The following is a 13510-nucleotide window of genomic DNA, read 5'->3' as shown; positions in this document are numbered from 1 at the left end:
CTTTCCCCATTTCTTGAGGCTCGAGGAGTGATTGGCTTCTATTTGGCTTCTATTTGTGATGTGGAATAGTCTTGCTTTTCGAGCACCCCCCCTTCCTCAAAAAACTCTTCATATTCATCATTTGAGTCCTGTTCTTGACTTTGTGAATCCTCTAGCAGCTCCGCACTATCACTGTTGGCTCTCTGTTCTCCCAGAGTTAAGACTGGCACTTGTGTTTTCGCTGCGGTTGATACTTTCATTAGTATTGGAGACATTGACATTAGGGGAATAGATGTTATTACAACTCGATTTGTACCCTTTGTGTCTGTATCTGTAGCTTTGGTTGTATCTTTCATAGCTCTAACCATTGCCGTAGTTGCTCCTCCAGTAAGACCAGTAGGTCCGGTAGCAATAGTAGTAGTAGTGCTGCCAGTGATAGTAACAGATTGGGTGGATTCAAAAGGATCATTATATCGAGGAGCGCCATTTGTTAGAGATAGCTCAAACTCATCGGACGCATCCTTATCGCCTTGTCCCATAATTGGCGCTCTATGAGTCATTACAGGTTCGCCCAACTTCTCTATGGGCGCCTCAAAGCCCTCCAAGCCCATCATTAAAATGTCCCTGGACGTAGCAGCTTCATTTAATGTAACAGCTTCCGTGGTATTATCAGTATCAGTAGTGAAAGAGAGAGATAGTGATGCAGGGCACCCTGCACAATCTAATTCTATCTCTTTCTTCTTTTCGTTTTCCTTAGTTTTTAAGTTCTGCATCAGTGTTTTGTCCTTAAAGAGTACAGGAGGGGTAGTAGGAGATAAAGAATGTTGAACAATAGGCTGTAGCTTACCGGTCAGTTTCTCTAGGACAGCCGAGTTCTCAGGAGTCTTTGAGATAGAGCGTGGCATCCTCGCGACCACTGAAGGCGATATTGGCTTGATAAATTTGAAAGCCAGGGCCGTTTCCTCTGCATTGCCCCCTGTAGGGGCGTCTTTCGTTGCTCTATTCTGGCGTACGGGGTTCTTGCGAGTCATGCTGGGAAGTTGGTTTCCCCCACCAATTAAGTTGTAACTTTCTGCTTTCTGCTTTCCTCCCCGTGAGCTGTAGATAAGTGTCTTTCCTTCGATGAGAGCCGACAACCAGCCCTCACCGGCCGAGCACTGTCGGCTTGATTGATTGCCTTAACGCGGCACGCCCCAAGCACACGGAGCCTCCGCCGCCCGCACAGAGCAGAGCAGAAACGCTCGGAAGACGAAGCAGCAAAGCGGCAGGAATCAGCAGAGGGAAGCGGGAAGCGCCCCCAGTAGCACAGCAGTCACGGTAATCCCGAAAGTGCGGAAGAACTGTGCAGCAATCTCGGCAGTTCAGTACCTCAGCAAACCCCCCAGCCGGGGTGCACCGAAGCTGCAAACTCGGTGAATCGGTAAGCTGAGCCAACGAAGTGTTTCACCAACTTTCTCGTCGGCTGCCCGCAAGGTAAGAGCGCTTCGTCCCCACGGTTGTCGAAGATCCAAGGGCAATTTAGCAGGAGTTTAACGGGGAGCCATTTCAGCGAAAAGACGCCAGTATCTTCCACAGAGCGCAGGGTACCTGCGGGAGTGACCTCTCGGCGGCGTCTTCAGTCCGCCATCTTGCCTCTCTCGTCGCACAGGCTGGACTAATTCCATGCTTTCCACTGAGTCTTTTACAGGGCAGATGACATGATGCTCTATCTGTGATCTGATCTATTTATGAAAGAGGAGAGTATTTTCTTTGTTCATGACGACATTGGTACTGGTTGACACAGTGGTCACTGGTTAGCAGACACTCTCGTTAATTCCTAGGTGTTATCAGCATACTTGTTGACTCCCTCCTTCCTCCCCACGCCCGAATATAACCAATATTTTAACCCTTAAATACTTAACATGATTTAAAACAACACTGGACAATCGTGGCCGTGAGAGAACTCCACATAGATGGTTAAGGGATATTGTAAGATGTCCACAGAGCCCAGGTGGATCTTTTGTTCTAGAGTGTCATATTCTGCAAACAAGGGTGAGGCAGGGCTTATATTGCCAACAAGTTTCAGGTGTCATCCAAGAGACAGGGTACACACTTCATTGCTTTCCTGAAGATTAAAGCCTGACTTGTTGTTAGTCAAAGGGGAGTCGAATGCCAATGTGTGCATGGAAATATGTTTGTGGACCAGTATTTTGTTGACTTAGATTTTTTTGTGTGTTTCAGATGGTTTTATAGTTCACATTTTGCACAATGTCTAGTTCTAGATCTCCGGCAGAATGAATACATCTTTCTTATGCTCAATCCATTACTTTGCCCAATACAAGTGAGAGATAGCTTTATGTGGCAGTCTTTCCAAGGGTGGGCGCTACTGGAGTAAAGAGAATATATCTAGTGTATAATTTGTAAAACAGGAAACATTAATACCAGAGCCTAAAATGTTTTTGAGATGACCTGTGCTAATGGCGTCAGCCATAACCACATGCACTTTAGACTTCGCAGTCAAAAAGGAGGTGAGCGTTGGTCTAGACAAATTTGCTTGAAAATGCACCATTTGCCCACTAATTTTTCTAAATGTTCTCGGGGGAGAATCCCCCCGAACGCTCCTTAGGTCGTTCAGGCTCGCTCGCCGCGGTGTGCCCCACCATTAATTTTACGCCCACCACTTTTAAATGTCACCAGCCGCCCTTGCCTCCTACCATGGCAATACTCAGCCGGTTTAGTGGAGGTTTGTTCCAGGCCTTAGAGCACTCGCTGGGGCTGTGAAGTGGGTCGGAGATAATCAGGGCACCATGTCTCCTTTCAGCTCAGACACAGGACTACCTCACTCTGCAGCCTGTTTTAAGAAATTCAGTACTTGTTTTCCTGATCATTTGTTGCTTACACACAGATACCTTCCACAGAGTACCACCTTCTTCTTTTCTGGTTTTACACCTAATCCTATTATACACCTCTCCTCAGCACTTCTCTGTCTGAAAGTAGTGTTATTTTCTACCATATTTACCTATTTCTTTCTTGGTGCTTCTGATTTGTTTTCTCCCTTATCTCTTACTTTATCTCAGCCTTATGGTGATCCATCTGTATACTCTCTCCCTGTGAACCTTACACTGACTATTGATTTATCAGACGTTTGCATTGCACACAAAAACTTATCCAGGCAAAGGTTTGAAATGGCGTCAACATACAGGTCACGTTTTGATTGGAAGGAGGTACTCTACTGTTTTAGGCTCCTACAAACTCTCCTCATTTCCTCTGTTGTCTCCATTTTGAACTAAATCAAGACATTTAAATCACTCTTAAATATGTTGGACTAAAGACATTTCACAAAAATGTTAAATAAATAAAATTTTGCCAAAAGGTCTTTGTGTGAAAACGAATCATTCTTGCACTGTGGTAAGCCTTTCTGTGTGTTACTGAAAGCAGAAAACACCACAGCTGGCTGGTGGAAAGCATCGGGAATGATGAACTATTGCGGCTTGAAAAAAACAGAGTAACATGATAATTTGTTCAATTCCATCATTTTCCAAGGTACTACACCTCACCAGGATTTACGTTTCAAGAAAACATTGTAGAACAAAGGTAACCTCAACGGAAGGCGGTGCTGTTTTGCTCAGCGACGTTACTATTACTGCTTATTTCAGCCAATCTTTTGCTGGGGTTGCCCTCAGGCTCACTGGATGTGCAGTGAGAGCAACACTAATAATACCTTACCACTCATAAGTGCCACTACGGCAGTAGCTTTAATTAAGCACTGTTCCCGAAGGCCTGGCTGGTTGAATCCCGCATTTAAGGTGGCTATTGCATCACCACGCAGACGCGGGTGTGAGTTTAGAGCAGGTCTTGACTCAAACAAGGGAGCCTCCTTTTTGACCACTGAGCAATGCAAAATCACATTGCAAAATGAATAACTACACAATACTCCTATGAGTTGATAGACAATGGGAAAGACGCACCAAATAAACAATGGCTGAAGGGGGCTGACCCAAATTCTTCTCTGGATTTGTGTGTGTTCTGAACTTGAGCTTTGGCAGACAACTATAGCAGTCTGTAGCAATATCTTAAAAGCATAGGAGGCCTGTATCACGGATAAAGATAAAATCCACATATTTTATTGTTGACAAAATCAGTTAAAGTGTTTGACAAAATGATGACTAACAAAGAATGGGCTTCATGCACCATTGGTCAGGTCAACAATAGGTGCGATACAAGTGATGTAGTAATCAGTCTGATTGCAAAACGTATACTCATAGAAGTAATGTCCAGTATCATGAATATTAGTGAGGCAGGGTGCATTTTTCTGTCCTTTATGAATGGCTACAAACGCAGAGACTGAGGCCTGCAAGTGTGCATTCTTAACCCCAGCATGTGAACATTTCTTCTAGCCGCTTTGATGCGGCGGGGCCCGTCCGACGCACGGAAGAGGTTAAAGGGAGAGGTGCTACTCTAAAAACAAATCACATGCTTGGAAGGCATAGGGGACAGCATGATTCCTGCATGCTCCTCCTAAGACTGCACAACATAATTCCAAAGAAGAAAGTAAATTATTTACTACCACAACTTGGGTATTGTTAACAGATCAGTAGTGTGCAACTGCAATTGTTGCCTCCAACCATAGATACACACCTTTGTGACTCTCAAATAGGACGTGGCCACGCCTTTTAGGCCCTCTTATTTCCAATTTGGAAAGGGTCACAACATCACTAATATGAATTGGAACAACTCTTCTGACTGGTAAAACAGCTTTTGTAAATTAAAAAAGTATTTTTTTGGTCACAAGCTGTAGGAAATCTGCCTTTTTTGCGTGGTCACTTCAAATGTTCCCCTTTGCTGGACCCTATTTCTGTTACTGGTTTTAAACCTATGTGCACTTTACCCCTGCTCACCACTAGTGAAGTACCTGTGTTCCCCCTTTAAACATGGTCAAACTGGCATTCTTCTAATTAGCATATATAACATACGTAAAAATCCCTAGTATAGGCTACAAAGTGTACCCAGGGCTTGGAAGTTAAATGTCACTAGTGGACTATAACACTTACTGTGGTATTGAAACATGGGACATGTAGAAAATTAATATTACCATGCTCCTACAGTGACAAATCCCAAAATGCTATTTTTGCTATGGCAGGCCTAGCTGTCCTATGTAGAAAACAAAAGTGCAGATCACAGTACTAACTCTGCTAATTCGGAAAGGGACTAGCTAGAAAAATAATTAAGCAAATATTTTTTATACTTATTAAAAAATTCAAATCAATGTTGAAGGTGCATTTTTAATAAATAATTAAGAAAATTTAGTTTTAGAAAGTTACCATTTACCTGTCTGAACTGTAAGAAGGCTAATTAGCATAAGCCTTTTCCAGCTTTCAGCATGTGCTCAATTGAATTGAATAGGTGTGAATGAGGTGTGAAATGTCTCCCAGGAGCAAACAATAGTATGACCTGAATGGGCAGAGATGACTCCTCTGAGTTCAGCAGACTGTGAGGATGGAAGCTGTAGGCCTTCTTTTGACAGAACAGTGCCAAATCCTGCTTCGCAGGTCTGTTGAGCCACACGTAACACTTAGGGTGCACTTGAAAGGGGGAGACCAGGATGGCAAATAATTCCTGTAGCTCCTCTGGTAGGTTGCTGAAGTACCCTGCTTTTGTCCTCCCATACGTCTTTCTCTCGGTTTGTTGTGGATGCAGTATCTGCTTCAAACTGGATTTTAGTGTTGGATGTAGGAGGGCTTTTTTGCATAACAATTAATTTGCACATTTGCCACATAATCCAATATCTTCTGCATAATCTGCAGATTTTAACAAAGCAATTTCTTTTGTTTCTATCTCAAACGGATCAACAGTTTCTAAAAAGGTGGCAACATATGCTCGCGGTAGTCAAAGGCCCTTCATAAAGGTTAACTGCTCATCTTTCAGTTGCTTATTTCTGCATTGATTTGCTACATTGGTACTGAGGTGAAATATTTTCCCAGACTATATTACAATGTGTAAAAATGACAAAATAGTGAAGTAATGCTATAAACAAGGTGCCACATTATGCCACATAATTTGCATTTTCTTGCCACATAATTCCAGAGGCCCTGAACATAGTACACTCCCCACATACACCACCAGCCTCAGAGTCCAAGTTGAGTGTGCCAAAGTCTTTTGCCATCTTGGATTTGCCCTGACACATTGCATCTTGGGCCTATTTGCAGTGAGGCAAACATCACCTACTGCAAAGGAAGGTAGTTCAGGGTCTTAGAACCTTTACCCCATTGGTTAGGGAGGGGCCATGGGTCAGCCTCACCCACTGGCTAATGCCAAGCATAAATGTGGCATCTTCAGGGACCCACTACAGAACACTTTCTGGACCTGCTTAAGATCACAAGAAGACAGGACCTGCTGCTGTCTGTGACCTGAGAGGATCCCTGATGGACTGGACCTGCAACCCCTTGTACCCAGGACAAAGAAGTGGACACTCTTTGAGATTCTAACTGCTACTCCTGAGTCCCTAGGACGTTATAAGTATATTGCTTTGGTGCATTGGCACTTAAAAGACTAAAACAGTATATTGCTCTGGTGCATTGGCACTCAAAAGACTAAGTCAGAAGGTAAAATGTTTGACCAGGACAAACATGGTTAGTGTATCCTATCCGCGTTGCATAGCCGTCTGCCTCACAGTGTGCCTAAGTACCGGTCTGCTTCAACTATTGACCAACATTGGTGGTTTTTAGGTTGAGCCTAGAGCAGCACATGCGCTGCTTGCTCGACTTTTAGTAAGGGGATTTTGAAGTGCCACCCACAAGCTTTTCCTGTCCTCAAGCTTGCATGCATGCTCGTCTGCACACACGCAGCTGGCATCTGCCCGCCATCTGCCTTTCTTATCTCTTCCTCCGCATCGCTGGCCATTACTTTCACTTTCGAGGCCGCGTGGCCGTCTCACTTTCACGGCCACGCGGCCATTGCTTGTTTAGGACTTGTGCCCTGCTTATAATTACTTAAATGAAAAGTTGCAGCAGTTGCATGTTAGCAGACTCACTCCTAATTCTAAGGGTGTGGATGTCTAGCAGCGTTCAAGGTTAAAAGTTCGGAGTGCCCTGGTTGATCAGAGGAATAAATCCGCTCTTATGTACTGAAAAGGGCCAGGGTTCCTGCACCTGGTCGGACGTGGACGGGCTTGCATTATGCGCGCGCCTTGGAAACAAGAATCACAAAAGGTTTTAAAATGTCCCTCAGCTAATTCAAAGCAGTGAATGCGATCCCCTCGCTCGTCAGCAGGGGAGAGGGAAGGTCACTGTGAATGTTAACTATCACTGGAGCTGGCATGTTGTCTCCTGGCACACCTTAATAGCATTTCTAGGACCAGGCCTGATAATGAAACCTCGGCGCAAACCCCGTCCTTTGAAAGCAAGACTTGGCGAGCACGCCTTGGGGCCCATCGGGAGACGGGGAGGGGAAGAACCGACCGGACACAGGTATATAGTGTGTTAAAGGCCGCTTTTATTGGAAACAGGTGCATCCTGAACATACCCCAAACCTTGGCCTTTGCCGCACAAAACTAGGCCTAACTAAATAAACACATATCTGCCAATCCCCCCACCCCCACCCCTAAACATTTCCCCAAACAACCTCATAAACCTCTTTATTATGTACACAAACGCCTGGCTCAATGTTTTATAACCTCTGCCCTATGTACACTCCCTCCCTTCTAACCAGTAAAGTTCCTTCCTCCTATCCTATCCCCCCATTATAACTAGAGAAAGCGCCAACCTCGAGAACACAACCCCAGCACCTGCTCCTAGCGACACACTCTTTACCCTACCACAGAACACACCTGTAACCAACAAAAACCCTTTGCTATCCCCCCCTTAATCCTATCCCTTCACAACAGGGAGGGTGGGTGGGACAAATAACTCCTAACCTAGACCGGCTGCTGTGTCACTGTCCCAACTAATGGTGACAAGTGACCTAAAATGGCCGCTTATGTATCCCCCTAGCCCAAAAGGAGCCCAAAAGACTGCCACCCAGCCCAACCAGCCCAAAAAGACCTTCCTGTGTCCTGCCTTCCTGTACCCCTCCCCTTCCTCCCGGAGCCCCAAAATCCCCGGGGGGGCGAGCCTCCCTCCGGTCGGCCACCCCCCGCAAAGCCCCATTGGGGCCCATCGGGAGACGGGGAGGGGAAGAACCGACCGGACACAGGTATATAGTGTGTTAAAGGCCGCTTTTATACCCCAAACCTTGGCCTTTGCCGCACAAAACTAGGCCTAACTAAATAAACACATATCTGCCAATCCCCCCACCCCCACCCCTAAACATTTCCCCAAACAACCTCATAAACCTCTTTATTATGTACACAAACGCCTGGCTCAATGTTTTATAACCTCTGCCCTATGTACACTCCCTCCCTTCTAACCAGTAAAGTTCCTTCCTCCTATCCTATCCCCCCATTATAACTAGAGAAAGCGCCACTCGAAAGCCTTTATTACTTTCGACCCCCCCCCTAGGACCTCTGCACCTTCGGATACCGTCTGACCCCTATCGCCCTGTCTACCGCCTCCTTCAACTGTACTACATAAAGTTCCATCCCGTACCTGGACAAATGTACCCCATCCTCTAAGAAAAAATATATGGCCCCATACTTTAACTCCGGGTGTTCCATTCTTCCCAATCCCTCCTTCTCGCAAAAGGTCCTCATCTCTCTGTTGATCTTCCTCCTAGTTCTATCAATCGCCCCAGGTCTCACAGCCCCCCTCCAGCATCTCCTCGGAATGAACTCTGACCAGATAATGTGACACCCTGCCCACTGTCTCTTGATCTCCAACAGATCCCTCCGCATCTGCTTCACCAAAGCCAAACCCTTACATTGCACCAGGTCGTTCTCACCCAGATGTACCACTAAAACATCCGGGCACACCCCACTCCGAACAATGTTATTTAACACCGGCACCAACTCGTGCCAACGCATACCCCCTTTCCCTCTCCAATGGCACCTAAACAACTGTTCGTCTAGTTCCAGGTTCAGATTCTTGCATTTTTCCCATTCGGCCTTTTCCGCTCTTTTAACAAAAGAATGTCCCACCACATAAATGGACACTGCCGCCACCGTAGGCCCCGCCACTGCACCTGAAAAGAGACACATGTAAGTACCAAGTCCGCACCCCTTCTCATTCCACCGCCACCCCTCGCAACCGGACGTACGTCTTAAAACAATCCGATTTCCAGCGCCCCAACCGCTTAATGTCCTCCTTCCCCCAACCCCGGCGCGCCGCCTCCGTCGCCGCCCCGATGCGGAAGGAATGTGTCCCGAAGTCTTTTGGATCCTCACCCATGGACCGCAGGGCGTGCCGCAGGACCCATAACAACTGCGCGGCCGTCACACGTCCCGCCTCACCCCTGTCAAAAACCTCCGTACCCGCCTCTGTTCCCCCGGCCGCTAACCGCCTTCCCCACTCCACTGGACACACCGCCTCCTTGTCTCCTGGCCCCAGTACCACCCACGTGCCCCTCTCCCTTTGATCGGTTTTGGAACGTCGCAGCCGCACGGCAACCTCCCTGCCCCTGAACTCCACGTCCCCCCACCTGACGCCCGCCTGCCCCTTCAAACCCACCAGCTCTGATACCCTAAAGGCCCCGAAGTACAACCACGACATCAATGTGGAAAACCGCACCGCCTCTTCCTGATCTCTACATACCACCGGCATTCGATTCAACAATCCCTCCAGCATCGCCTCCGTAATAGGCCGTCTCTGCCGCACCCGGGCCCCTTTCTCTCTCTCCCAACCTTCCAAAAGACGCCCTCCCAATTCCCCCGCCGAGGGAGCATAGCCCCACCAAAGTTTACCCATAAACGCCACTCCCGCCAGTTTGCCCGCAATAGTCACTCTCGCCAAACCTCTGTCCATCAATCCCAACATGAATTGCACCACCTGTTCCTCCCGACGCCACTTGTCCCGCTGCCTTACCGCTCCAAAACGCAGAAACTCCAACCAGGCCTGTTCATCACTCTTCCACGTAGACACCGCCACAGATGACCTCACCAATCGAACGACCCGCGCTCTCCCACTAACCACATCTCCTCCGGCACCTTCGTCTTGACCGCCTCCGCCTCCGTGGCTAGCCCATGGAATCTCCGCCACTGTTGACGAGACAAAGCATCAGCAATGTCATTGTCCACTCCTGGCACATGTTGTGCTCGAAACAAGATATTGTTCTCCAGGCACCTCAACACAAACACGCGCATCAACTTCAGCACCTGAGGTTCTCTCGCAGACTGCCGGTTCACTACCTGCACCACCGACATATTGTCCACCTTGAACAACACGCGCCTATGCGCCAACTCGCGCGCCCACACAGTCACAGCCACCACCAGCGGGAACAACTCCAAAAAAGCAATGCTTCTCCCCCCCGCTTGCCATCGCTCCGGCCACTGTTCCGCGCACCACCGACCCGCCCAGTAGAGTCCAAAACCGCCGACTCCCGCCGCGTCCGACGACATTGTCACGTCCCACTCCCACTCCTCCGGCGGCGCCATGGGAACACCGTTGAACCTCTCCAAGAAAGCCAACCACATGCACAGATCCTCTCGCGCGCCCGCCGGCAACCGTACGTGGTGATGAGGCATCGACAGCCCGGACAACGCCAATCCCAACCGTCGACAAAACGTCCGCCCCGCCCGCACCACTCGGCACGCGAAATTCAGGTGCCCCAGCAAAACCTGTACCTCTCGCACCAACACCTTCCTTTTTGCCAACATGTCCCTCACCAGAACTACCATTGCCGACCTCTTGTCCTCCGGCAGGCGTGCTTCCATGGCCGCTGAGTCGAGCTCTATCCCGAGGAACGACAGCACCGTGCTGGGCCCTTGAGTCTTCTCTGGCGCCAAAGGCACCCCCAAGTACTTCATTAAGTCCATAAAACTACACAGCCGCTGCTGGCAGTCCGTTGAACCAGGGGTACCCACCAGGAAGAAATCGTCCAGATAATGCGTAATCGCCTCAGAGCCTGTGCGCCAGGAAAAAGCCCACTGCAAGAAGGAACTGAATCGCTCGAACAAGGCACATGACACAGAGCACCCCATCGGAAGCGCTCTATCCACGAAAATCAACCCGTCCAGCTGTATTCCCAGCAACTGATGATCCTCCGGGTGAACCGGCAGCAACCTGAACGCCGATTTCACATCGCATTTTGCCATGAGCGCCCCTCGTCCCGCCGTCGTCACCAGTTTTCGCGCAACGTCCACAGACGAGTAGGACACCGACGCCAAGTCTGCCGATATAAAATCGTTCACCGACGCGCCCTCCGGCCACGAGAGATGTTGAATCAAGCGGAATTGACCCTGCTCTTTCTTCGGGACCACACCAATGGGCGAAATGATCAGATCCTCCAAAGGTGCCACCACAAAAGGTCCCGCCATCCTCCCCTCTCTCACCTCTTTAAAAAGCTTCTCCCGGACGATGCCCTTGTGCGCGTTCACAGACTTCAGGTTCTCCGCCCAACGAGCAATCCGCGGACCCTCGTACCCCAACCGGAAACCCTCCCTGAAACCTCGACGCAGCACCGACGCATCATCCGCCCGCGGATACACCTCCAAGAGTGGTTCCAACCGATCCAGCCTAACCGGAGTACGAGCCTTTTCCCAAGGTACTCGCCCCCCCTCTACCCCCCCCTCTCCCCCTGCCGGGTCCGGGAGCCGGGAATTGACCCTGTGAGGGGCCTCCCCAAAGCCCCCAGCAGCGCGATTCGGGATGTCTTTTACCACACGAGGAGCACTCGTGCCTAAACTTGCACGTCTGCCGGAGGCAGGAACCCCTGTTAAAGTCCCAACAGGGCCCCCCGCTCTGGAAGCTCCCGGCTCCCCCCGGCCCCACCCCCCCACGGGTGGGGCGAGCCGAAAAGGGCGTGGAAGTCAGTGGCAAACCACTGGCCGTGTAAATCGTGCGGCCAAATTTCGCCCCACTCATTGTCTGCTGGTAAAGGTCCGCATCCAACTCCCCCCACTTCGCCTCCGGGTCCGACGCCATACGCGCCCGAAACTCTTCATCGTAATGCGACCACGCATTGCCACCGTAAGTCACTTGCGCCCTCCGTACCACGTCCATGTACTTGAAAAGCGCCACCGCCCGGTCAGGATACTTCTCGCAATAAACGCTCGCATAGATTAAGAATGCCGCTGACCAGTTCTCAATAGTGACCGGCACCCTCGGCCGCCGTGCCAATTCCTGTTCCTCCTCCTTCGACCCTTCTTTTGCCATCAACTCCCTGTGTAGTAACCTAAATATCTCAACATACTCCCCCTTCCAAATCTTTTCCCTGGTCGCCAAAGACAAATGCGCCCCCAACGGCTTCGCCACACCCATGTACGGCAATTTCTTCACCAGAACGTCGCAGCTCTCTTTCCCCCCGACACTCGACGCAGCCGCTCCCCCTGACCCCCCGGCCGTCCCCGCGATCCCCGCCGCCGCGCCCGCAACCGGGCCCTCGCCGCTCCCCGTCGCTCCACCACTCGCTGCCACTAACGCACCGGAGGACTCGCCCGACCCCGCCGAGCCGCAACTCGCTTCAGTACACACGCCGGCATCCATCACATACCTACCCTTCACCAGTCTCACCGTATCCCCACCCTCCGCATCCGTCCCCACTGACACGTGGTGACCTCCAACACCACTACCCCCCGCCTTGCCTCCTTGAGGCGTGCCCAAGCCACTCCCCGACCCCGTACTGGTCTTACCTGGCGTCAAGGCTGGCGTCCTCACCGGATCCCGCCGCCTAACCAGATCCACAGGGGGGGCCGTCACTCGCGGCACCACTTGCCGGGGGCATTCCTGCAAAACACTGGCAACAACATTACAAACCTCCCCGTCCTCCCGCAACTCCCCGTCTTCCTCCGACTCCAACTCCGCACTCACTGCTTCCGCCACAATCCTACCAGGAGACACCCTACTCAACCCTGCTCTGGCCCTACACTCCGTCATCAAGGCCCCCAGATCTACACTCACTCTCCGTCTACCCTCATGTTGGTAAGCAGAAGAAACCGTTGCCTCGTTGCTCCATCCCCGTCCCCCGGCGGCCGGATCGACCCATCGGGAGGGGGGCGCTGGAGATCTGCTTTCCGTCCATCTTCGCTCCGACCACCCCAGGTCCCTCGTTGGAGCGCGACCGCCCGTACTAGGCAGAGCCGGCCCATCCACTCGGCGGGGTGGAGCCGCATGCTGCTCACCCGAGCCCCTCCCCCACTGCTCCTGCCAAGAGAAAAACGGGGAAGTCCAGCAAGCCGGGGCATAACCATCACCACTACCTTCCCAACCGCCTCTCCCCCCTGTCGCAGAATGTCCGCCCCTCCACGCCGGGCGACCCCCCCACCCACTCTCCCCCCACCCCCAGCTTCCCACCCCGCCCGGGCCGCCCCACTGTCCTCCCCCCACATCCCCCCACCCACCCCACCCACGCAAATCCCCCCTGCTGCTCCCTCCCGCACCCTCAAAACTATACGCACCCCCGCTACGTCCCCCAAAAAACCTCTCCCCACCCCCTTCCTCCCCCACCCCCCGGCGCATCCCCCAAC

General features: G+C 50.8%; 2 protein-coding genes across 3 annotated transcripts in view; one reads left to right on the top strand and one right to left on the bottom strand.

Annotated features, from left to right (window-relative positions):
* CLHC1 (clathrin heavy chain linker domain containing 1) overlaps positions 1 to 13510 on the top strand; it is a 522096-nt gene that overhangs the window by 290795 nt on the left and 217791 nt on the right. The gene's annotated exons all lie outside the window — the stretch shown is intronic.
* On the bottom strand, positions 9000 to 13267 carry LOC144761851 (uncharacterized). The gene is made up of 2 exons (XM_078647077.1): positions 12677 to 13267; positions 9000 to 10084 (listed from the first exon to the last, which is right to left on the bottom strand). The coding sequence occupies exons 1-2, from the start codon at positions 12918 to 12920 to the stop codon at positions 9114 to 9116; spliced, it is 1215 nt and encodes a 404-aa protein (XP_078503203.1). The 5' UTR covers positions 12921 to 13267; the 3' UTR covers positions 9000 to 9113.

This window comes from Lissotriton helveticus, chromosome 6, assembly GCF_964261635.1.
Source record: "Lissotriton helveticus chromosome 6, aLisHel1.1, whole genome shotgun sequence".
Taxonomy (NCBI): Eukaryota; Metazoa; Chordata; class Amphibia; order Caudata; family Salamandridae; genus Lissotriton; species Lissotriton helveticus.
This window is presented reverse-complemented; position numbering and strand designations above follow the sequence as displayed.

Bases quoted from the DNA above. Each gene is read 5' to 3' on its own strand.
- LOC144761851 (XM_078647077.1), bottom strand. From the start codon at position 12,920: ATGACGGAGTGTAGGGCCAGAGCAGGGTTGAGTAGGGTGTCTCCTGGT. The intron at 10,085-12,676 runs GTAAGACCAGTA...TCTCGTCAACAG, and splicing joins GACGCCAGCCTTGACGCCAG to TGGCGGAGATTCCATGGGCT.